Below are 26,872 nucleotides of genomic sequence, written 5' to 3'. Positions count from 1 at the left end.
GCAGGGCTCAGGGAGAGAGGGGAATTACTGGAAATGGATGAATGGAGGGGGCAGGGGACAGAGGAGCATGGATGGGCATGGATTGGGAGGGCAGGGCTCAGGGAGAGAGGGAATTTGCTGGATAGGGATGAATAGAGGGGACAGATGGGCATGGATGGATATGGATTGCAGGGCAGGCCTCAGGTAGAGAGGGCAATTGCTGGATAGGGAAAAATGGAGGGGCCAGGTGACAGATGAGCATGGATTGGAAGGGCAGGACTCAGGGAGAGGGAAATTGCTGGATAGGGATGAATGGAGGGGACAGATGGGCATGGATGGATATGGATTGCAGGGCAGGCCTCAGGCAGAGAGGGGAAATGCTGGATAGGGAAAAATGGAGGGGCCAGGTGACAGGAGCATGGATGGGCATGGATTGGAAGGGCAGGACTCAGGGAGAGGGGAATTGCTGGATAGGGATGAATGGAAGGGACAGATGGGCATGGATGGATATGGATTGCAGGGCAGGCCTCAGGCAGAGAGGGGAAATGCTGGATAGGGAAAAATGGAGGGGCCAGGTGACAGAGGAGCATGGATGGGCATGGATTGGAAGGGCAGGACTCAGGGAGAGGGGAATTGCTGGATAGGGATGAATGGAGGGGACAGATGGGCATGGATGGATATGGATTGCAGGGCAGGCCTCAGGCAGAGAGGGGAAATGCTGGATAGGGAAAAATGGAGGGGCCAGGTGAGAGAGGAGCATGGATGGGCATGGATTGGAAGAGCAGGACTCAGGGAGAGGGGAATTGCTGGATAGGGATGAATGGAGGGGACAGATGGGCATGGATGGATATGGATTGCAGGGCAGGCCTCAGGCAGAGAGGGGAAATGCTGGATAGGAATGAATGGAGGGGGCAGGTGACAGAGAAACATGGATGGCCATGGATTGGGAGGGCAGGGCTCAGGGACAGAGGGGAATTGCTGGAAAAGGATGAATGGAGGGGGCAGGGGACAGATGGCCATGGATTGGGAGGGCACGGCTCACACTCTCTCTCTCATATACAATGTCTTTCTGACTCTCACTCTCACACACTCTGTCTCACACTGTATCACATTCACTCTCTATGTGCCACACAGTCACTCACACACTCGCTTGGTCTCATACACACACTCTCTCTCACACTGTGTCTCACATACACACTTGCACACACTCTCATTCTCACACACACACTCTCTCACAAACACACTCACACCCAGACTCACTCTCTCTCTCACACACTCACACTTTCACTCTGACTCTCAAACAGTCACTCTCACATACACTCTCCCAAACATACACACTCCAAGGAAAACCTTGCTAGCGCCCGTTTCATTTGTGTCAGAAACGGGCCTTTTTTACTAGTAGCTCTATAAAGAACTTGTAATCTACTCTCTGTGATTGATAGTCTCCAAGTTTACAATCAATTGTATGTAAGCAGGAGATCATTTTTAAAAGATATGATGTATAGTTAAAAAAAACCAAAACCAAAACAACAACAAACAAAAGAAAACTGACTCTCTAGACTAGACAATCAGTTCCTAATTTGGTCCAGTCATCCTCATGACCTCAATTGTATGGGATGAAGAGTGGTAGGCTGTTAAACTAAGGATAACCATGACAAGGAGCTAAATGTTTACAAAAAGGAAAGTGGCCTTAAGGGACCAAAAAGTAGATAAAATAATTGTCGTCCTTAATCTAAATTTATCAGACTGCCCAACACTGGGACAAATTCTATGGATATTTTTTATTTGCAAGCTTTGCCTTAGGTTTCAAAGCAAATATGGGCATATACTTTCACTCCAAAACAAGCTGACTACAAAGTATTCACATATATTTGAACTTGACGTTTGTGTGGGCACTTGTCTCATGGAAAACATACATGGATTTGAAAATGCAACCTATGCACGGTTATTCTCCTCTCCTTAACTAGATTCCTAACTTCTGCAGTGTCATCATTAAATATTGGGATATGCATTTGTCAGTGTGCACTAAACTGAGTTAATGCAGGTTAACCTATGAATGAATGCACATTAAGCAGATTAGCACAAATTAAACATTTTTCTTTGAAAAAGAATGTGTGAAACAATTGAAAAAAAAAGTCTGAACTTGAGAAAAAAGGCCAAACAAATTAAAAACAAACCAACATTTTTTGCCCTGTGCACATTCCTAGTGAAAAAGTTTCATAACCAGAAAGGAAGCTGACCCAGATGCATAGGCGGGTCAGCCGCACAAAAGGGAGGTGGTTCTGTACGGCGAGAACATGGAGTCCAGGGGGGAGGGAAGGAAGGAAGGTTTAGGCAGGTTAGAGACAGAGATGAAAGGGGAGGTAATAAAAGGTAGAAGGGGAGGAGGGATGCAGGTAAGAGTGGAGGTCCTGGAGGAAGGTAAAGGGCTGGCCCGCTGGAGGCAGTAAGAGGGGCGTTTGCGAGCATAAAATTGCCATATTGCCCTGCTGCTGTTCCAACAGTTAGTTGGTGCTCCAGACCATTCTCACCTGGTTGCTAAACCGTGGATCCTCCAGACTATAGAAGCATAGTGTGTTTTTTCTCTGCAGAGCACATTCGTTCTGGCGAGTCATTCTCATGCTGTTGAACAACTGGGATGCCAGGGATAGGGTTTGGTCTGTCTTGCCTTTTGTTGTTCAGGGCCTCAGGGAGGTGAGAATATGGTTCAGGCTGTTATTGTCTTGCCAACACACCATGCCATGGGCAAGTGCCACGGGTTGTTTTGCTATGGCACAAGTGATCTAAGCTCCCATTGTTTCCTCCCAATGTTTGTGCTCCATTGTTACACCCCCAAGGACACTCCAATTGTTTCGCATAATTATACAAAATGTAATCCATAACCAATCTGTAACAAATTGTATTTCCAATATTTAACTCATATTGTAAGCCACACTGAACCCGCAAAAAGGTGGGAAAATGTGGGATACAAATGCAATAAATAAATAAATAAATCATGGACGGGCAGTCATTTCATCCAGTTCTCTGCTGTGGCCATGATAAATGCCCAGCTGTCCTCAGGGGGATCGAGGGGCTGTTACCAGGTGTGTCAGGGCAATGGGTGCCATTGGTGTTTGGATTCCATTTTGGAGGACTCTTGAGATGGTGGGTTATGGCAGAAGTTTTTGATGTCTAGGGATGTGCGGCTATTTTTGTTGTTACACTCACGAGGTATTGGGGTTATGATGTGGGTTTTTTTTTAATGGCCCTCGGCATGCGGCCGTTTTGTAATGTACTATGTGTAGTGGCTGGTGTGAGTCTGTCGGGAGTCTATCGGCGGAGCACTGGATGCCAAGGAGAGGCTTTGTGCAGCTGTGCAGGACTTCTGAGTATCAGGAGCAGAGTGCTTTCTGTTGTGCAGGTATTTTACAATGCGGATGCACATGTACCCTACATCAGGTAGCAACAGGTGACGGGGGAGGCAATCTGAGCTTACAGATACAGGCCTTGCTGAGTGCTTGAAGGTTGGGGATGGCCATAGGATTACGCAGATACTAAACCACTTAAATGGTATGTACCGCTGTTCCTTGCTACTGCCCAGCAGGGTCTATATGTGCAATAACATAAGATGTGGGGCTGGGGCGGACAGGTTTTGCAATCTCCCCAAGAGAATAGGTGGGGAGTGCTGTTTGCCAGACTACGGGCAGCCTCATGGTTTGTTGGTGGTGGCCATCTTTGTATGGGCCATGATCTCGTGGTACAGTATGTATAGTACACTTGATTGCACTACCTGCCGAAGTAGTCTTAGTAGGGGCCGCTGCATGGTCATGCTGGTGGTTGGCATAATTGTTGTGGGCAGTTACCTCACTTTTGGTTTATAGTCTGGTACAAGATATCATTTTGGGGCTGGGCTAAAAAATGTGTGCAAATGAGTGAGTGAGGATCTTGTTTATGTATCCTAATTTCTTTTCCAGCCACCATGCAACATATGTATATATTCATTCAGAGGAAATGGCAGATGGCTGATTAAGCAGGCTCCACAGGGTCTATCAATCATCATCGACCAGTGGTTCTCAACCTTTCTTCTGTTCTGACACACCTGACAGACATTACTACTACTACTTATAATTTCTATAGCGCTACTAGACGTACGCAGTGCTGTACACTTGAACATGAAGAGACAGTCCCTGCTCGACAGAGCTTACAATCTAATTAGGACAAACAGGACAAACAAGAGATAAGGGAATATTAAAGTGAGGATGATAAAATAAGGGTTCTGAACAAATTCATGTATGTACAAATTCATATATGTACACACCAAACACTAAAATTTACAGCTGAACAATGCATTTTCATTGTTTAAATGTAAGTTTAGTATGGATTTGCCTATTCCATATTGAAAGCTGGATGCAACACATCAGATCCAGATTTCTTACGTATCATACAACCAAACAAATATCTATTCAAATTCTAGTGTCACCCTCAGTAACAGCACCACAGAATTCCTCAATTGCCAGATACTGTGAGGCAACCCAAAAATTTTTAAATACACTACTCAGAAATTATATAGAAAACAGAATCTACGGACTGCAGACTGGTAACATTTTCAGTTGGGGCTTGAGGCAGCAGTTATTATTGGGGTAATGAGGAAGCAGAAATAGGGACCAGCTACAAGGATTTCAAGAACCTGACTCAAGATTGCTGGTCTTCCCAGACTGCAGGCACTGATGGTTGTCAAGGAAACATGGGCTTGCTTTCTACCCTAATTTCTTTCTTTGTGATACCTCCCATCTCCTGGGGACACACCAGTGTCTCTGACACACTAGTTAAGAACCACTGTTAATAGACACATTAACTGAGCATGAATTGCCTTGGGCAGTGAGGTACGTAGTGAACCGAATACTAAGGGGGACCAGGCCCTTCCCTACTTCTTCCTTGTACTGTGTGTTTTAGAGATTACCAAGGCGAAAAAAAAACCCCTTGAATTTTAGGGGAAATTTAAGAGCGATGTACTTTGGATCCAGATACAAAGGTAGTGGCTTGCACTTGCACTTAGAGTTCACAACAATGTAGCCTGCTGAGGCCTACTTCCAATTCTACTGTAAGAAGCTGCAGGCCAATGGCTGCTACTGCCCTCTCTTCTACAGTTCTTATAATTGCAAGTGGGATGCCTCCTACTATTGCTCTAAACAGCCGAGGTACAAGTGGGGAACAACAAATAGCCTGATGAATTTGGGATCAATACAAGTCTTGGGAAATGCTAATCCCCCAACTGCTGATTCAGAGAGCTGGCTCCAACAGAGGCAGGGAGTCGATCATGGTTCCTACATGCTGGCAGGGTATTAGAGGTAGGTGCTAACTTCTCATTCCTTCTATTGTACACTTGCATAATCAGAATGGATACCATCAACAATGCAACTTGAGCTCTACCTCCTTCTACATTGATTGAACTCATCAGTTCTCTCACACACCTTCATTCCTTTATTATTTGATCCCCCTTACTTGTTCCTGATCTCATTTTTATATAGTTTTCTAATGCTCCACCCCTTACATTGCATCCAGCACTCAAGATGTGATACCCACACCCCTCACCCTGTCTTACTCTTATGGACTTTTGCGCTGCTGGCACCTAAAGTCCCTTGCAGGACACAAAATAAAGTCCCACTTTGTTCATCTTATTATCTATTTGTCCAGAGCTGTGTACAGTGCTGAGGGTGGCCACATGATGACATACGAACTTCTTCAGGGTAGTGACTGCTAATGAGCATGGGAATCCTAATAGTACTCTTAACGGTAGAGCAGCTAGAGCAGGAAGCTGGGGATCAAGTTCAGGTTCCACCTCAACTGGTCAGATAACAGCAACCAAGTCCGTAACTTCCCCACTAGTTAGTAGGGATGCATTTTAAATGCAGATAACGCTACAATTAATGCATTATCAATTGCGACTAAAAAAAATTAATTGTACTGCAGCGTCCCCTGTCTCCTTCAAACATCTCTTCTACGCTCTTTCACTACCAACCCGTTCTCAGCACAATCCAACATCTTCCCCTCCCCCACCTGTGTTTCAACATCACCCACTCCTGTGCCAGACTACCTTAAAAGTGGTCTTTTGTTAATCTTTGCCAGTGGCAGCACTGCACATATGCTGCCTGCAGTGTGGGCCAAAGTTTTCCCTCAGTCCCATCCCCCACCCATGCAGAAAAAAGATGTGATGTCAGAGAAGCAGGACAGGCCAGAGTGAAAGCTTTGGGGCAGTGGCGATCCTAGGTCGGCTGCCACCCGGGGCGGATCGCTGCAGCGGGGTGCAGCGGCGTCCGTCCTCCCAGGGTGCAGCACGACACCTCCCCCTCCGGTGCAATAAACCCCCCCCCCCCCCCGGGTGCATTCTTGGCTGATGGAGGGTGCAGAGAGCAGCTGCGCGCCTGTCGGCTCCACTGGCTCCCTGCGCCCTGGAACAGAAAGTAACCTGTTACGGGGCAGAGGGAGTAGGGAACCAGCGGAGCCGACAGACGCGCGGCTGCTCTCTGCACCCTCCAGCAGAGTGCACCCGGGGTGGACCGCCCCCACCGCCCCGCCCTTGCTACGCCACTGCTTTGGGGCAGGCTACAGGCAGCATATGTGCAATGCTGCTACTTCCAGGGACCAACAGAAGACCACTTTTATGGTAGGCTGGCAGAGGGGATTGAGAAGGGGGGAAGATGAGAATCCCTAATGAGAGGAGGGGGAGTGAACTATGGCCCCACAAGCAGAATTGGAGAGGCCACTAATGGAAAATATGACCAAGGCAGTGAGCTCCAGCAGCCATGAGAAGAACTTTGTGGAGGGAGAAAGAAATGTACGATGCAACTCCTAAACTATCAGCCTGCTTTCAGTTCTGTCTTCTAGAGTAAAAATGCACACAGTAATGGCATCAGGTATGTTCATCAGCATATCAGTATGCTCTTTCACGCACTCATTATGGAAATACTTGCTAGGTACAACGGGCACATCAAAGGTATGCACAGAAAAGTTACTAGGATATTCCCTATAGCTTCACAGGCAGTGTATTTCGCTCAAACATGTAGTTCTAATGGGGCGGCTCGAAGATAAAAGTGCTGACGAGGGACACGTTAAGCTGAAATTATTTGGAAAACACACATACACCTGCACATTCCTACAAATACACCCCAGGAGCTATTACCGATATCATAATATTATGTGAAAACTACCATTCCTGCACATCTATTCCTACTTCCTTGCACATGACATGCAGAAGGGCTGAGGCCAAGCGTATTTCTACCGGATTCCACTGCCAACTACTCCAGTCACTCTTAACATAAGGTGCTATCACACTGATTGTCTTTCTCAAAATAAGTGTGTGCAGTTCTGGTCACTGCATCTCAAAAAAGATATAGTGGAATTAGAAAAGGTACAGAGAAGGGTGATGAGGATGGGACGACTTCCCTATGAGGAACAGCTAAAGCGGCTAAGGCTCTTCAGCTTGGAGAAAAGACAGCTGAGGGGAGATATGATAGAGGTCTATAAAATATTGAGTAGAGTGAAAGGGTAGATGTGAAGAGTCTGTTTACTCTTTCCAAAAATACTAGGACAAGGGGGCATTCAATGAAGCTTACAAAGTAGTAAATTTAAAATGAATCAGAGAAACATTTTCGTCACTCAATGTGTATTTAAACTCTGGAATTTGTTGCCAGAGAATGTGGTAAAGGCAGTTAGCTTAGTCGGGGCTTAAAAAAGATTTGGACAGCTTCCTAAAGGAAAAGTCCATAGACCATTATTCAAATGGACTTAAGGGAAAATCTACTGCTTATTTCTGGGATAAGCAGCATAAAATGTTTTGTACTTTTTTGGGATCTTGCCAGGTATTTGTGATCTGGATTGGCCACTGATGGAAACAGGATGCTGGGCTTGATGGACTTTTGGTCTGTCCCAATATGGCAATATTTATCTACTTATGTACTTAACCAGAACTTGTCTACCTTTGTATATGTTCTTCCAGTTGTTTCACAGTTTTTTCAGTTTCAGATGACACAGCTGAAAACTCCTGCAACTTTTGGGAAGCAGAAAGTAATTCACGTTCTTTAACGTCGAATGCATTTTTCAACTCATGGACATGGTGTTCGGCCTGAATATGCTTCTCCTCTGAATCCTGCAGCTGGTATGGCAAAACAGATCAAGTTAACATACAGTACTGGGTACATACTTAGGCATAAGCATATGAGAGCTAATATTTTATATGGCAGTCAGTAAAAAAATTTATCTGAACCACTTTAACCAGATACTCAGCAGACGTAACTGGTCAATTCTGACTGCTGAATATAACCAAGTAATGTTATCTTGATAAAGTTATTCATTTAACTTTAGGCCATGGGCGTAGTTTGACTGTTTCATTTTTTTTTTGGGGGGGGGGGGGGGGGGGGGCAAAGGATGGGGCGGAGCATATTAGCATATTCATTTGCATATATATATATATATATATATATATATATATATATATATATATATATATATGCAAATGAATATGCTAATATGGAGGAAGGAAGGAAGGAAGGGAAAAAGAGCTGGGTTTTTTGGGGAACAACCATAATGAATATGTATGAGATATCAAGCCAGCTCTTTCTCCCTTCCTTCCTTCTTTCCTCCTTACCTAGCACTCCTTCTTCCTCTCCAGTAGTGTTTCCCCACCCCCTTTCCCACACCATACCAGTGTTGACCTTAGAAATGCATAGGCTCTATATGTAGATCCTTCAAGACGTAGTGTGTCATGATTTAGGCTCTACACCCTTTCTGATGTTTTGGTGCCACCTCAGTAAGGCCAACACACAATCTCTCCACTGCAAAACGCTATACACAAACTTGTACACACTCATAACCTTACTAAATCATAACAGCACTAATTCCAAGGACATGGCGAGCTACAACCTTATGCGTGAAAAGGCAGAACTGTAATTACACCAGGCTCTAAAACACCAATACACTACCTTGTGAAAAAAAGCAAAACAAAAAGGGCTGCAAATACTACACACTAGTAGAATACTGCACCTTGATCACACATGAAATACACATGACAACAGACATGACACAAGGAACTAGAAATCAAAAAATATGAAGGCAAAATACTGAACCAGAAAGTTAACTCAAAAAGTCAGACTCAGCATGCAGCAATACCAGAAAAATTGAAACTTACATGCAAAATAACACAGATGCACACTTCAAAAAGCTGACATATTTCAATTAATAAATTCTGAATAAAATACTTTTTTCTACCTTTTTTGTCTGATCATTTAGTTTTTCTATTCGCTTTGGTCCCAGTGTCTTCTGTTTTATGCAGTGTCTTCTTTCCATTTGATATTTTTTTCTCCCTCTTGTGTCCTTATGCATCCTTGTCTACCATCTGTAGCCCTGTCCCTATCCTTCCTCGAGTTTCAGTATCTGCCCTCAATGTGTTCCAAACCAGCCCTTAAACTCAGCAGTTTCCCCATCATCCATATCCAGCATTTCTCCTCACTTCCCTCCATCCATGTGCATCTACTTCCTGTCTTCCCTGCCCTCCATCCATGTCCAGCATTTCTCCTCTCTCCCTTCCCCGCCATCCATGTGGATCTCCTTCGTCTTTCCTTCCCTCCATCCTTGTCCAACATTTCTCCTCTCTTCCCTGCCCTCCACTCCATCCGTCCAGCATTTCTCCTCTCTTCCCTCCCCTCCATTCATGTGCATCTCCTTCCTGACGTCTCTCCCCTCCATCCATCCATGTCCAGCAACTCTCCATTCTCCCCTGCCCTCTCCTCCATCCATCCATATCCAGCAAATGTCCCTCTGTCCCCTGCCCTCTCCTCCATTTATCCATCCATGTTCTGCAATTCTCCTCTCTCCCCTGCTGTCCCCTCCATCCATGTCCAGCAACTCTCCATTCTCCCCTGCCCTCTCCTCCATCCATCCATATCCAGCAAATTTCCTCTCTCCCCTTTCCCCTCCATCCATCCATGTCCATTAATTCTCCTCCTTCCCCTGCCCTCCGCTCCATGTCCAGCGATTTCTATTCTCTCCCCAACCCTCCTCTCCATCCGTCCATCCATGTCCAGCAACTCTCCATTCTCCCCTGCCTTCTCCTCCATCCATCTCCAGCAAATTTCCTCTCATCTGTCCCCTCCATCAAACCCTGTTGTCCAGCAATTCTCCTCTCTCCCCTGCCCATCCTGTTTCTTTCCATCCCCTTCCCCATTCTATCCAGCGTCTCCCCCCCTCTCCCTTCGCAGCATCTCCCATCTCTCTCTCGCCTACTGGCAGCCAACTACTACTACTACGATAAAGGACGACAACGTGGATGCAGGCAGCAGCTGACAGGTTTGCTTGCTGTGTTTTGAGTGAACGTCGACGGCTGCACGGGGGAGTGGACTAGATAGGCTGCCTGGCTCACTTCCAATCCAACTCCACCGAAGTTGCAGCAGCGAACAGGGGGGCAGCGGTAGTAATAGCAGCAATGAGGCAGGCTCGACTCAGTCCTTCGCTTCCTGACCCTGCCCTCTCTGCGTCCCACCTTCCTCTGATGTCATTTCCTTTCGGGCGGGACGCTGAGAGGGCAGGGTAAGGAAGCGAAAGACGGAGTCGGAGTCAAGCCTGCCTCACTGCTGCTATTACTACTGGCACTCCGCCCGCCGCCAGTTCGCCGCTGCGACTTCGGGCAACACTAAGTCGTCGTAGTCCCCCCCCCCAATCTATGCCCATGCTTTAGGCCTACTGTTTGTGCAGCCCTATTTAACTGGTTCAGCTATACTAAACTGCAACTATTAAACAACCCAAGTGCTACTTTCTCTTAATCAGATAAATTTTATCTGGTCAACAAGTTCACCTAGTCTGAATCTACCTGGACTAATCAATTGAAGATCAACCTTCTACTGTAGCTTAATATTAAGATTAATTAACTTTACATCACTCAAACTGAATTGCTCACTGTATATTTTCTTAGAAGATAAACAAATATCTTTTTATATGATTTAGCAGTGATCTATGTTTCCAAAATTATTTTCATGTGCTTTTCTAAAAAACCACAGCCTAGTTACAGAGTAACCTAAAAATCATGAAAATATATTGAGTTATATGTATCATTACATCTTGTCACAAAGAAATTACAAAGGATATATAATTTATCAGTTTATAATAATCTAAAATGAAATGACTCAGAACCTGGTAAGGTAAAAGTGCAGCATTCTATCCTGAATTTTTTTCAATATCTATTCCATAAATTAATCCCAGGTGAAATTATCAAGAACTATACAGATCTCCAACATACAAATTTTGTAAAATTAGCATCAAAGTACTTACATAAGTAAATCATAAGATGCCACATTATAATAATAATTTTCAAAAGGTAACTCAGAAAATATCATATGTAATATAGTTTACAAACTAATTATCAAGCCAATGTATACTGCCCTGTTTTCTCTCAGCGATATGTGCAAAATTTACCTTGCTTTTGATTTTTTCTATTTCCTTTTGTAAGTGCAATTTTTCATCCTCTAGGTCGTTGCGATATCGTGTTGTGACTTCTAACGAGGCTTCAGACATTGATAACTTTTTCAGAGAATCTGCAATTTCTTGCTGTAGTTGTCTCAATGCCCCCTAAACAAATAAGCTTATGTTAAGTGTGGTTTACCAATTTTTACTAGATATTCAACTAACACTGCAGATTAGGGGCCCTGTTTACAAAGGTGCACTAGCATTTTTAGTGTGCATTAACCATGTAGATGCGCATAGGAATATTATGGGCATCTACATGGTTATAATGTGCTAAAACCACTATTGTGCCTTTGTAAGCAGGGCCCTAAATCTGTTCAATGAACAAATGAACATCTGATTAACATTAGGACAGACGTTTTTCTGACTAGACAATTAGCTTTACTCACACAACGCTGGCTAAATTGGCACTATCTGGTTAAAGTACAATGCCCACCTTCATCATATCTCCAACTGCGGCCATACTTAACTGGTTAAATTTTAACTGCACAATTGCATACACAAAATTTGCCTGGGAAATTCTCAAAGTTAAGTCAGATAAAGCGAAGATACTTACCTATAGATTGTTCTCACATGTGGGTCGACGTCCGTGTCAGCCCAGGAAACGGCAAATTTTCACCAGCAAAATAAAAAGATATGCCTGAGCCTTCTGGCACATGAACTGTGCACACCGCGCATGTGCCAACGTGTTCCCACCCGTCACGTTGAGCGTGCCTCCTCAGTTTAATCAAAAAGCATACAAACAAACAAACAACAACTCCAAAGGGAAGGTGGGTGGGTTTGTGAGAACAATCAGCCTGCTGTCCTTGGAGAATACCTGCTACAGGTAAGTATATTTTCTTTCTCTGAGGACAAGCAGGTACCTTGTTCTCACATGTAGGGTATCCCTAGCATCCAGGATCACTCAAAACAATAAACATTAGTCAATTGGGACTCGCAACGGCGAGGGCATAACCTAGATTGACCTGAAACCATAAACATCTGAGAGTGCAGCCTGGAATAGAAAAAAATGGGTCTGGGGGGGGGGGGGGGGGTGGAGTTGGATTCTGGGATTCAGCTTTCTTCGGGATCACAGGGCCAGACAGAGGGGCCAACCAGTTTTCCATAAGGACTTCCTTCAGTATCTTATGTAGAGGAAACCCTAAGAAAGAAATTTCATTGGCTCCCACTCAAAGAACACATGGCGTTCAAGATCTGCACGATTGTACACAAAATCATTCACGCAGACGCCCCAATCTACATGTTAAATCTTGTGGACTTGCCTCCCAGAAACGCTGTAAGATCATCCCGCAAATTTCTCAATCTGCACTTCCCCAGCTGTAAAGGACTAAAATACAAGCTGATACACACCACCACCTTCTCCTACTTGAGCACGCAGCTGTGGAATGCTCTACCTACAGACCTGAAAGCTACTGACGAAATAGCTAACTTCTGGAAATCTCTGAAGACTCATCTCTTCCAAAAGGCCTACAAAGAAAACACATAGCCTACAAAACTACCTCAATAATCCACACAGTTATTACAGTTCACCTATATCCTACTTAACACCTTCCTGTACCTAATTTTCAAACTTAATAATTGTATCTGTTACCATGAAATGACTATGTACCTGTTATCACGAAATGACTATGTCATAACCATACTCTGTAAGCCACATTGAGCCTGCAAATAGGTGGGAAAATGTGGGATACAAATGCAATAAATAATAATAATAACTGTTACAGCCTCTTTAGGTGGAGACGAATAATCCAGGACCTCGAGTATCTCAGCCCTGGGCTCATCCTCAACCTCCACAGGGAAGGGAATAGCCTTAGTCATTTCACGGACAAAAGAGGAAAAAGACAGACTCTCCGGTGGAGAAAGTCTCCTCTCTGCCAGAGGGGAAGGATCAGAGGGAATCCCAAAGGACTCATCAGAAGAAAAGTACCTGGGATCTTCCTCTGACTCCTACGAACGCTCTTGCTCAGTGTCAGATAAAGCCTGTGTCAAGGTACTTCGACACTGAACCTGTCTCGACGCTAAGGAACGATGTCCTCTATGGCGATGTTGAGAGGCCGATGCCCAGTCCGACTGCGGCGAAGCTCCCTCCACTGACATCGAAGGAGAGTTGACCTGGGTGGCAGCCGATGCCGATGCCATTTGTTCTGTTTGTCTGTCCTAATTAGATTGTAAGCTCTGGCGAGCAGGGACTATCTCTTCATGTTCAAGTGTACAGCGCTGCGTACTTCTAGTAGCGCTTTAGAAATGATAAGTAGATGCCATAGGTGGCACCGCAGTCGGAGACCTCACCGCAGGAGAAGGGCCAGACACCGCTGCAGCAGATGGTACAGAAGGCAACTGAAGCTGACTGACGTAGCACTCCCTCCAGAAGTTCTGGAAACAAGGCCTGGATGCGCTCGTCGAGAGCCGCCATCGGAAAAGGCTGCGGGGTCGGTGGAACAGGCGGTGTCAGAATCTGTGGAGGCTCAGGAGCAGGCATCAGACTGATAGGAGACCGACGCATCGGCACCTCCTGTATCGAGGAGGAGCGATCCTCTCGGCACCGATGCTTCTTGGGTGCCAACTCTCACGATGCCCCAGAGCTCTCGGTACCGTGCATCGAAGGAGAACGATGATGGTACAGTGCTTCTTCGCCTTCGCTCGACGCCCGTCATCGAGACTCCTCGGTACCGATGAGGAGGACGTGGAATCCTCACGTCTCCTCGGGGCCGGGGCCGAAAAAGGTCGGTCCCGGGGGGGCCTGCATAACAGGAGGCCTCAAGACAGGTGGAGACCCACTCAACGCCTCACTGTTCCCAACGCGAGTTGGTCTCTCAGCAGCCATTACCTCCGTTCCCGACGTCGATGCTCCTGTCGATGTTGACGCCGTCGACCTCGGTACTGATGTCGAAGGACCGGACCGAGCTCCAAAAAGCTTTTCTCGTTGGGCTTCTCGAGACGCTTGGGTCCGTTTCTTCATACGAAGACACAGACTATAAGCGGCAGGGCTATGGTCAGGCCCAAGGCACTGGATACACCAGGCGTGGGTATCGGTACCTGAGATGGTCCGATTGCACCGAGTATAACGTTTGAAGCCGCTGGGTGTCTTCGATGACATGGAAGGAAAAATGGCTTCAGCGAAATCAAGACACGATTGTGCCTATTAAAAGAAAAAAGGGCACAAAAAGAAAGGAAGAATCCGACCGTGTGGCCTAAAGCCGGCTGCGTCGAAAAACAAAGGAAACTTTTAAAAAGGGGGGCTAAACTAAGAATAGATACGTGGAGTTTTGTTTTGTTTTTTTAAAGAAAAAATGACGAAAAAATGATGAAAATAAAGAATGAAAGAAGTTGTCAGACTCTTTTCCTGGGCCTTACAAGGAGCACAGAAAAAACCTGTCACCTTGTTCGCGGACAAGAAAGAAACTGAGGAGGCACGCTCAACGCGATGGGTGGGAAGTCGTCCGCGCATGTGCGGTGCGCACGGTTTGCTCGCCAGAAGGCTCTGGCAAAACTTTTAAATTTTGCTAGTGAAAATTTGCTGTTTCCTGGGCAGACTCTGACGTCGACACACACATGTGAGAACAAGCAGCCTGCTTGTCCTCGGAGAAACCTTTTGAACATCATTCCCAAAACGAAGGGGGGGGGGGGGGGGGGGGGGCCAAACAACACCTTTTGTATATTTTGTTATTGACAATTATTTTTTTACATAATTTTCTGGCTATCTAAACTCAGATCAGGATTTAATTTATTAACAAAATCCTGCTTTTTAACGTTTAAAAAATAGAACTTTGAATTATATTCACTGTGATCCAAATGTTAATCACTTCTACATAACTGAACTCACAAACAGATAAAAAGACAAAAAGATTTTGGCTTGTTTTCCGATTCACTACAGAAGCCATCTTAGAAGCTATGCTTGGCATCCTCACATGTAAACAGCTTCAGAATGTCACTGTTTACATGTGGAGATGGTTTGGAATGCATAGATACTCAGGAAAATACTATGATCAAATATTTCCCCTCAGTTTTTTTTTTTTTTACCTCCTCCGAGGCACACATAGGGCTTGAAACAAGTGACTGGGGGCCTCTTTTACAAAGCCGTGCTGCCAATTCTCAGTGTGGCAAATGAGAGGAAGTCCAAGCCTATTCAATTCCGTTGGGCTTCCTCTCATTTGCCGTGTGGGAATCTCTAGCACGGCTTTGTAAAAGAAGCCTCGAGGTTGTAAATGTGGTTAGTCCCCACTGCTTGGTTTAACTTGTAAAGTAAAAAGTTTGGGGCTTTGTCTGGAATATGGCTCTTATGGGTATAGCTGCTGGGCATATACACAGTTAAACACATTAAATTACTGTTTTACATTTAACAATGGTTTATAAAATTAACCTCTAATTTGGTGTTAAAAACCTTAGCCCTGCAGAATGTTTGCCATAATTTGCCTAATTGTTTTCTACCATTTTAACAAATCTTCCCACTTCAAACCTCCCAATGCATTACAGTAGAAGAGTACACATTAATTACATTGCTGGAAAAAAAAATAAAATAAAAAGGAACATGCTTTGAAACAAGTTTTCATTTATAGATATGCTTTTGAAACTGAAGGGTTATTTTACTTTTTAAAAGACAAGTTTGATTCTAAAACAGATATGAGTAATTTTACAATGAAACATTTATAGACTGTGGATAAGTAACTAACCCCCATGTTTACTAAGCCGCGTGGCAATGCCGATACAAACCCATTCATGTGTCAGCATTAGCACATGGGGGGTAATTTAATTACCATACTGCATCTCACACATGTTGAACAAGTTCATATTTTAGTATTTATAAAAGGCCAAAGATAATAAAGACAATATCTTGTCACCTATTTTAAGCATCAAGTGGCAAAAGGAACAACCATCTAACAATATCTAAGAGCCAAATCCTGGAATGCTATGGAGGAGGAGGAGTACTTTAACAGAACAATGATGTGTAAACCACAAAAGCCACTACTGTTCCTTGTGATCCTGGGCAAGTCACTTAACCTTCCATTGCCTCACTTATAAATTTACATTTTAAGCCTTCTGGGGACAGGAAAATACTCTACTTGAAGGTTACTCACACCTTGAGCTACTTAGAAAGATGTGAGCTAAATCTAATATAGACCAAGCTGTAACCATGCCATTTGTATCACATCTTTTCAACAGCAACACTGGTGGGCCTGATCAACTTAGTGAACTGTCAAAAGCAATAATCTTTCTAACAAAGAGACTACAAAGTCTTTTTAATTGTCTCATATATAGTTTCCAAGGATGTTTCACAGTACAGTGAACCAAATGCTGCTACTAGAAATCAGACATAGAGTGTATCTAGATATACCAACACAAGACTCATGGTCAATCATATTATTATGATTCTTCATTCTTTTTTTTTTAATATATCTATCAACAGATAAACACATCAGCTATAGCATGCACAATGATTTCAAAATAGCAAAATCTTAAAACAAAAATACAATACACCTGTACAAATTCTACATTTTAATCAGTCCATACAACCTAAATTTTTGGCTCATATAATTTCTTTAAAAACAAAATAATAGTTTACCGATATTTACAGTGAGATTGTTAAAAGCACAATAAGTCCACAGCATCTTCTGAGATAATGCGGTAATGCAGTATTCCAAAGTTAGCAACAACATGCACTGATTCTGCACTCCTGGGATTATGTGCTTATGAAACATGGTAAACAAACAGCATAAACCAGAGACATGTACTCCTAGGAATGTAAGGTAAAATTATGTATAATCATACCTGATAATTTTCTTTCCATTAATCATAGCTGATCAATCCATAGACTGGTGGGTTGTGTCCATCTACCAGCAGGTGGAGATAGAGAGCAAACTTTTGCCTCCCTATATGTGGTCATGTGCTGCCGGAAACTCCTCAGTATGTCGATATCAAAGCTCCATCCGCAGGACTCAGCACTTAGAGAATTACACCCACGAAGGGACACTCTGCCCAGCTCACCACCGCCGAAACGGGGGAGGGGAATCCGTCCAGCTCATCCCCGCGGAGCGGGGGAGGGACACCACACCCGCCGATGCGGGGGGATCTGGCTTATCCTGCAACCGCAACCGCGGGAGGAGCTGACTGACCCTAACACCGCCGAAGCGGGAGGGGTACAAAACTGCCCTACAGCCGCACGAAGCGGGAGGGAGTGCCGGCAGAATTTTAAGTCTCAATCCAGCCCCGTAAAACGGAGGGGAGAGGAATGCAGCAGCTCACTGTAACACAAACTCGTCTTAACTCTTGAAGAATCCAAGTGAAAAAACTTGAACACGAAGTCTTTCTGAAGTAACTGAAGACTAAACTTGAACCTGAAATGCAACCAGAATAAAAACAGTACAGATATCTGGGAGGGGCTATGGATTGATCAGCTATGATTAATGGAAAGAAAATTATCAGGTATGATTATACATAATTTTACCTTCCATATCATCAAGCTGATCAATCCATAGACTGGTGGGATGTACCGAAGCAGTACTCACCCAGGGCGGGACATAGAAATCCCTGACCGCAACACTGAAGCTCCAAACCGGGCCTCCGCCCGAGCAGCCACAGTCAAGCGGTAATGCTTGGAGAATGTATGGGCCGAAGCCCAAGTTGCCGCCTTGCATATCTCTTCCAAGGAGACGGAACCGGCCTCTGCCATCGAGGCCGCCTGAGTTCTTGTAGAGTGAGCCTTCAGCTGGATAGGCGGCACCTTCCCCGCGGCCACATAAGCCGCTGCAATGGCTTCCTTGACCCATCTTGCCACTGTAGGCTTAGCAGCCTGCAGACCCCTACGAGGACCTGTATACAGGACAAACAGATGATCCGATTTCCGGAAATCATTGGTCACTTCCAAGTATCTGATGATGACTCGTCTCACATCCAGATATTTAAGAGCAGAGTACTCCTCTGGGTAGTCCTCCCTACGAAAGGAAGGGAGACATAGCTGCTGATTCACATGGAAGCGAGAAACAATCTTGGGCAGGAAGGAAGGCACTGTGCGAATAGTCACTCCTGCCTCAGTGAACTGTAGAAAAGGCTCTCGACACGAGAGCGCCTGGAGCTCGGAAACTCTTCTGGCTGAAGTGATAGCCACCAAAAAGACTGCTTTCAACGTCAGGTCTTTCAGAGATGCCCTTGACAAGGGTTCAAACGGCGGCTTCTGCAATGCTCTTAGCACCAGGTTGAGATTCCACGCAGGCACCACTGAGTGCAGAGGAGGGCGCAGGTGATTAACCCCCTTGAGAAAGCGCACCACATCTGGCTGCGAAGCCAGGGAAGCACCCTTCAGGCGGCCCCTGAAGCAAGCCAGAGCCGCTACCTGGACCTTAAGGGAACTGAGCGACAGGCCTTTGTCCAGACCGTCTTGCAGGAACGTCAACACTGAAGAAATTGGAGCAGTGAAAGGAGAAAGAGAGCCTGCTTCACACCACGCTGCAAAGATACGCCAAACCCTGGCGTAAGCAGTAGAAGTAGAGCGTTTCCTCGCTCTCAGCATAGTGGCGATGACCTTGTCTGAGAAGCCCTTCTTCCTCAGACGCTGCCGCTCAATAGCCAGGCCGTAAGACCAAAGGGGGAGGGATCCTCCATCACCACGGGACCCTGATGTAACAGGCCCTGCTCCACTGGCAACCGCAGAGGATCGTCGACTGAGAGCCTGATCAAGTCCGCATACCAGGGACGCCTGGGCCAATCCGGACCCACCAGGATTATCCTGCCGGGATGCTTTGCCACCCGGTCTAGTACCCTGCCCAACATGGGCCAGGGCGGGAACACATAGAGAAGCTCTTGTGTCGGCCATTGTTGGAGAAGAGCATCTACTCCCAGGGATCGAGGGTCCCGTCCTCTGCTGAAGAAGCGCGGCACTTGGCAATTGGCCGATGACGCCATCAGATCTAGGCTCGGCTGGCCCCAGCGCTTCGTGATGTCCAAGAACGCCTGAGCAGATAGCTGCCACTCTCCGGGCTCCAAGGTATGGCGACTGAGAAAGTCCGCCTTGACATTCATGACTCCGGCAATGTGGGCCGCTGACAGCTGTTCCAGGTTCGCTTCCGCCCACTGGCATAGACTCATAGCTTCCTTGGCTAGAGGGGCGCTCTTGGTACCTCCCTGGCGGTTGACATAGGCCACAGCCGTGGCATTGTCCGACAGGACCCGTACAGGCTTGAACACCAGTACCGGGATGAACTCCAAAAGCGCCAACCGAATGGCTCTGAGTTCCAGGAGGTTGATAGACCACTTTGCCTCTGCAGGAGACCAGAGCCCCTGCGCTGTCCTTCCCAAGCAGTGGGCTCCCCAGCCCGATAACGAGGCGTCCGTCGTGACGACAATCCACTCTGGGGACACCAGAGGCATTCCCGCAGACAACTTGTCTGTCTGCATCCACCAGCTCAGCGCCTTGCGCACTGCTGGATCCAAGGGAAGACGCACAGCATAATCCTCCGACATCGGAGTCCAGCGCTGCAGCAGAGAGTGTTGTAGTGGTCTCATATGAGCCCTGGCCCAGGGCACTACTTCCATCGTGGCCGTCATAGAGCCCAACAGCTGCACATAGTCCCAAGCCCGAAGAGGAGAGGCTACTAGGAACTGGGCCACCTGAGCCTGAAGCTTGACAATCCGATTGTCTGGCAGGAACACTCTGCCCACTTGGGTGTCGAATCGAACTCCCAGATACTCCAGGGACTGAGTCGGGCGCAGCTGGCTCTTCTCCCAGTTGATGATCCATCCCAGGGAGCTCAAAAGAGCAACTACCCGGTCCACAGCTTTGCCGCACTCTGCATAAGAGGGGGCTCGGATCAACCAGTCGTCCAGATAAGGATGGACTTGTACTCCTTCCTTTCGCAGGAAGGCCGCTATGACCACCATTACCTTGGAAAAGGTCCGCGGAGCAGTAGCCAACCCGAACGGGAGGGCTCTGAACTGGAAGTGTCGGCCCAGGACTGCAAAACGCAGAAAGCGTTGATGAGGAGGCCAGATGGGAATATGCAGGTACGCTTCCTTGATGTCCAAGGATGCCAGGTACTCCCCTGCCTTCACTGCCGCTATAACAGAGCGGAGAGTCTCCATGCGAAAGTGCCGCACTTTCAAGGCCCGATTGACCCCTTTGAGGTCGAGGATAGGCCGGACCGAACCTCCTTTCTTTGGTACCACAAAGTAAATGGAGTAACGCCCCTTGCCAAGCTGACTTTCTGGCACCGGAACGACCGCACCCAGGCGGATCAGATTGTCCAAAGTCTGCTGCACTGCCACAGCTTTGACCGGAGACTTGCAGGGAGAGAGTACAAACCCGTCTCTTAAGGGTCGGCAGAACTCCAGCTTGTAGCCGTCTCTGATGACTTCCAGCACCCAAGCGTCTGAAGTTATTGTGGTCCACTCGCCCAGAAACGAGGACAGCCGTCCTCCAATCTGCACTGGGGCGTGGACCAATACCCCGTCATTGGGTACGAGACCCTGGGGGAGGACCGGAGGGAGCACCTCCGGGACGGCGGTCTCTGCGAAAGGAATGCTGCTTGGGGGAGAAATTCCTCTTAAAGGAAGTGGGGGCAGAAGCACCCGACCTGCCCGGGCGGTACCGACGGGCTTCCTGAAACCGTCCTCTGGAGGTACCGGGACGAGCACTCGCCCGAGCCCTGACCTCCGGCAACTTCTTGCCCTTAGACGTGCCGAGATCAGTCACGATTTTGTCCAGCTCGACCCCAAAGAGCAGCTTGCCTTTAAAAGGCAATCTAGCCAGGCGGGATTTTGAGGCGTGGTCAGCAGACCAATGTTTCAGCCAAAGCCACCGCCGCGCAGAGACAGTCTGAGCCATGCCTTTAGCTGAGGCTCTCAAGACATCATACAGCAAGTCTGCCAAATAGGCTAAGCCCGATTCCAGGGCTGGCCAATCATTCCTCAAGAAATGATCCGAGGGGGAAGCCCGCTGCACCATAGTCAGGCACGCCCTGGCCACATAGGAGCCGCAAACTGAGGCCTGCAAACTTAAAGCAGCCGCCTCAAAGGACGACCTTAAAGCCGCCTCCAATCTCCTGTCTTGGGCGTCCTTTAGGGCCGTGCCACCTTCCACCGGCAATGCCGTTTTCTTAGTCACCGCAGTGATTAAAGAATCCACGGTAGGCCACAGATAGGCCTCACGTTCACTCACAGCCAAAGGATAGAGGCGGGACATAGCCCTAGCCACTTTAAGGCTCGCTTCTGGGACATCCCATTGAGCCGAAATTAAGGTGTGCATGGCATCATGCACGTGGAAGGTTCTAGGCGGGCGCTTAGTCCCCAGCATAATGGCAGAGCCAACAGGGGCTGAGGGAGAGACGTCCTCCGGAGAGGATATCTTCAAAGTGTCCATGGCCTGTAACAACAGGTTGGGCAAATCCTCCGGGCGAAAAAGCCGCGCTGCAGAGGGGTCATCCGCTCCATCCGAGCGGGGATCCGTCTCCACCAAGGAATCCGCAAAGGACCGTTGGGAGACCTCAGACACGCTGCCCTCATCTACATCGGAGGAGACAAATTCCTCCAAGGCCTGGGAATCAACCCGAGGGCGTTTACCTCTGGGAACCTCAACCTCTTTACCAGAGGAGGGAGCGGGGGCAGCGTTGTGCATGAGGAAGGCCCGATGCAGCAGCAAAACAAACTCGGGGGAGAAACCCCCCAGACTGTGCACCTCCGCAGCCTGGGCAACAGCCCTAGGCGCGCTCTCAACCGGCGCTCGCAATAGCGGGGGAGAGACATGCTGCGCATCCAAAATGGCGTCCGGCGCGAAACTCCGCGAAGGAGCCGCGCGGGAAGAACGGCTCTTAACTTTAGCCGCTTCTGTGCCGTCGCCCAAATTAAGGGCGTTCATGGCATTAATGTCTCCAACCTCAAGGGCGGCCCAAGAAGAAGCCGTCCGAGCCGCGTGGCCGGCCAAAATGGCGGAGGCGAGGAGCGGGGGATGGGCGTTTATGGCGGGAAAAACCGCCACGCCGGAGGAAGGACCGGGACATGCATCGGTCGCGAAACTGTCACCCACCAAGGGCGAATCCGGCTTGAAGACCCCCGCATCCCCTCTAGAAGCGCTCGAGCGACCCGGGGAGCGACCCTTTGCGCCCTCGCCCTCCGACGCCATGAGCCACGAGGAGAAGAATCGGGGAACCCCCGCCCGCTATAAAAAGGTAAAATTACCTGCTGTCCGCTCCGAGTTGTAACGACCTGGTGTCTCAGTGAGTAGCTGCAATAGACGCTTAAATAAACGTCGAAATAAACGCCTTTAAGGCCGTTCAAAATTTTTTTTTTTAACGGAGACAGCGGGAGGGGGGAGAAAAGGAGGGACCTGGCACCACCAGGTTTGCACTTGCTCAAAAGAGCCCTCAACCCCAGGCACTCAACAAAACCTAAAAATTAGGCTTGGAGGCCTAGCCAGAGCTGCTGCTGTGTGTGACCACCACCTGCTGAGATAGAGAACATACTGAGGAGTTTCCGGCAGCACATGACCACATATAGGGAGGCAAAAGTTTGCTCTCTATCTCCACCTGCTGGTAGATGGACACAACCCACCAGTCTATGGATTGATCAGCTTGATGATATGGAAATGTGTGTTTAGAATATTTTCTCACTGGATTCTTATGGACTTAATCGAAGAAGCACATACCCAATGCAAACAATAGACTATGTATAACATAGCAATAAGGGTAACAAACATATCAACTTTATATATCAAAATTCACAGAGAAACCACAATCTTTGCAGAGTATCAAAAGCATACTTGTCATTAAAGATCCACATTAGAATACATTAAACTCATTGCTTTTTTCTCTCTTTGAAGTTTATAATAGCTTTATACATAGAGGCCCGTTCACTAAAGTGCAGTATTGCAGTTAGCATGTCTTAGTTAACTAAAAGAAAACAAACTTACCATGCCACCAAGTGGCATTGCAGATAACATGGATACATTTACCTTTCCACCTAAGATGTCAATATGGCCGTGTACTAATTCACAAGTTAAGTGGTTAATGCACTTTAGTAAAAGGCTCTTCATTTCATTGCATTTATCAATTTCTTTGTATCCATTCTTGCTCTATTCCCCCTACTCCCTTCTCTGAGAATGGAACATGTTTACTCGTTGAGTGATATATTTAAGATAAATGATGTGCATCTACTGAAGCAGATCTTGACAATTTCTTTTTAGATCTGAGTCAGTGGCTCAACGTACCCTCCACAACCTCACAATGGCCCTTAATACAGCATTGCATAAATTTAATACAGTGACTCCATGGTATATTCAATACATTGGCTGCCCACAGAAGCCAAAATTCAATATAAACTATATCGTTTAATATTGTTCAAGGAATTGCACCCCTTTATATGCACAGATTAAGCGACACCTTATTCTCCTCTAAAAGGTATAAGACACGCAATCAGATGAAATGAGTATTTCCAACATGTAAGGCTGTAAAATATATGAGAATTTCTTCATCATTTCCCTATCAGGAAGCAAAAATGTGGAACATATTACCTATATCTATAGGTCACCTCCTTTCTAGAACATCACTCTTTTAAGGTGCTCCAGCCTTCTTCCAGCAAATCTTCACATGGTTTTTCATGCTGGATTCCTCAAGGATCTGTCTTATCTCCCTCTCTTTTCAATCTGTTAGCTTTCTTAATCTAGACCATTGGAATTAGCGCCTACTCTTACACGGATGATTTTCTTCTAGTTTATTATACCGACCCTACAGCTATAAATCTCCAACCTCTTCAAGACTGTCTGCGGGACGTTGTGTAATGGCTCAAGGAACACTATCTTATCCTGGCTTAGACAAGACAGTGGCTAATTGGATTATAGGATCACCGTCTCTAACACTGCTCAAACCTATTCTGTTTGACAGACAAATTGATATTGTTGTCTTCTTCAAATATCTCGGGATTACTATTGACTCAGCCCTTTCTTTTTCTCCCCAGATCTCACAGGTACTAAAAGTTGGTTTCTTTTTTCTATGATAACTACGGTCAGTCCATAACACTGTTGACTTTGATTCACTCTGCTCACTTGTCTATGCTTATATTAACACCCACTAGGATTACTGCAAGATCCCCTATGCTGGTATCACTAAGGCCAATCTCAAGCATCTCAAGACCCTCCAAAATACCGCTGCCTGTATTACCTGCCACGCGATCCGCTATAATCATGTCATCCCTCTCCTTAAACACCTCCACTGGCTCCCTGTTGAGTATAGAATTAAATATAAGATACTCACACTATCATATAAGGCTCTTTTCACTGCTACCCCTTCATATTTAGCTTTTTTAATCACTCCTTATACGCCTGCCTGTGCTCTTAGGTCACTAACTGACAACCGGTTAAGTCCTGCCCCATCCATCCAAGGCGAGCTGGGCTCTCACCTGCCTTGTGGAATTCCCTCCCACAGCATCGTCGACTGGAGAAGTCCTATACTCTTTTCTGTGCCTCTTTAAAGACTCACCTCTTTCAATGGGCTTTTGAAAACTAGTATCCTTTAACTGACCCTGTGACAGGCAACACTGCCTTTGAACAATGGACATTGTGTATTGTAAGGAAAGATGTGAGATAACTAACTATTGAAGAGGATTGTGATGAATGGTGTCTGGCTATCGTTGAATGGTTTGGACGTCTGTGTGCTTGCTCTTTCCTATTAACTAATGGAGTTATTTTCTTCTTTTCACTTATTGATGCACTGTAAACGACTTTGATTTGCACCAATTTTGAGGCATGTTATATTATAGAGGTTCTTCTCTTTGTCTCTTTATTTGCTTTTATCTATTCTTTTCCCTTATTATTTATATAGTTAGTGAGCGTAATCTATGATGATGTATAAATTCAATTATTACCATCTTTGTTATAAATATTCTTCACAAATTCATTAATTTAGTTTATTAATATATTAAATGTATTGCGGTTTTTATGTATATATATATATTTTAATATATATATTTTTAAATGTTGTCTGTTTTGATTTTAAATGTATTTACTTTATATATGCTATTTTGTAGACCCTTGATGAAGGCTTTTTAAAGCCGAAACATGGACCATGTAGGGTCCAAATAAAGCTGCGTTTGGAGCATCTTCTCCTGGTGTTTGGACTGATCTCTTGAAGTTTGTTTCTTTTTCCACTTCTTTTTGTTGGTGGTGTTTTTTTGTGGAAAGTGTGAACCCCATCTTGTTTTTTGCGGTTCTTCTGTATGCTCCCAGAATTGTTTTTGGTTTCTTTCTATGAAATCCGCCTTGAACTTAGTGGTACAGGCGGAATATAAGAAATGGGAAATGTAATGTAATGAGCACACTCTATCCTTTGCAAGAGTGGACAGTGGCATGCTGACACTCATCACAACTACATCTGGGGCAACTGCCTCTTTGTGTCCCTTTCTTTGTAGTCTGTGTCCTCATCAGTTTATTGCTATCTCCTCCCCCACCCTTGAAGTCCTCCATTCTGTCCCAGCAGTCTGCCCTTTTCTTTCAGTCCCATATACTCTGTCTCCAATTTCTTCTGTCAAAACCCTCTCATCCCCTACCAGTCTCAATTCCCCCCTCCCGCCAGTCATCCCCACCATCCATCACTCATCCAGTGAACTGCTCCCAGTTTGCTTGCAACTGCAATCACTTGCAGCCTGCCACCCCAAGTTGCCAGCTACACCAGCTCCAGCCTGTCACCAAAACTTGCCAGTTCCAGCCACTGTATCCCCATAGCTATTTAATACTATTTACTACCAGTCCATCAGCTTCATCTGCTGCCACCCCAAGCCAATCCTAGTAACTCCTAGCCTGCCACCCCTTCCACCCAGCTTAACCCAGTCATCCCTCCTCCTTCAGATTGCTTTGTCAAATGCTGCGGCTACCTAGGAGCAGCAGTTCTTTTCTGGTTGGGGGCTAAGCCATGTGATATACAAACTTGCATGCTATTCTCATAATCAAGTTTGGTAAGACCAGCATGGGAACTCATGTACCATGTAGCTCAAATTTACTAAAAGCCATAAAGTGCGGGACACAGCTAGAAAAGAACGGCATTTCCTAGGCTATAGCAGCCATTTGATCATAAACATCCTGGGTACCACAGTGCAAAGTCTGTGAGCAATGGCAGCCTGGTACCAGAGTTTATCAAAGTCTGATTTAAATGCTGATTCTCATATTGAACCAGTTTTGATAGGGATCATTTTAGTTTAGTTTAATTTCCATTTTATGTACCACTAAAAGGTTGCACCTACAAAATTGTTTACAATAGCAATAAAAAAGATAAAAAAGCAAATATTAAAATATAAAGAAAGGGAAAATACCATGGACAAATGGACACCATTACCTCTATAGAGCTTATTATCATAAATCCACATAGTAGGCATTGAAAAACCAGGTTTGCAGATGAGTATGATTCAGAAAGCAAGGGAACAATGCCTCACA

At 46.0% G+C, this 26,872-nt stretch overlaps 1 protein-coding gene across 1 annotated transcript in view; it reads right to left on the bottom strand.

Moving 5' to 3' along the window:
* ANKRD26 (ankyrin repeat domain 26) overlaps window positions 1-26,872 on the bottom strand; it is a 315,986-nt gene that overhangs the window by 39,949 nt on the left and 249,165 nt on the right. The window contains exons 28-29 of the mRNA XM_030216173.1: window positions 11,422-11,574; window positions 7,935-8,110 (exon numbers count right to left, since the gene is read on the bottom strand). Coding sequence (XP_030072033.1) covers window positions 7,935-8,110; window positions 11,422-11,574 — 329 coding nt within the window. The remainder of the gene's footprint in view (window positions 1-7,934; window positions 8,111-11,421; window positions 11,575-26,872) is intronic.

This window comes from Microcaecilia unicolor, chromosome 10 (genome assembly GCF_901765095.1).
Source record: "Microcaecilia unicolor chromosome 10, aMicUni1.1, whole genome shotgun sequence".
Classification (NCBI taxonomy): domain Eukaryota; kingdom Metazoa; phylum Chordata; class Amphibia; order Gymnophiona; family Siphonopidae; genus Microcaecilia; species Microcaecilia unicolor.
This window is presented reverse-complemented; position numbering and strand designations above follow the sequence as displayed.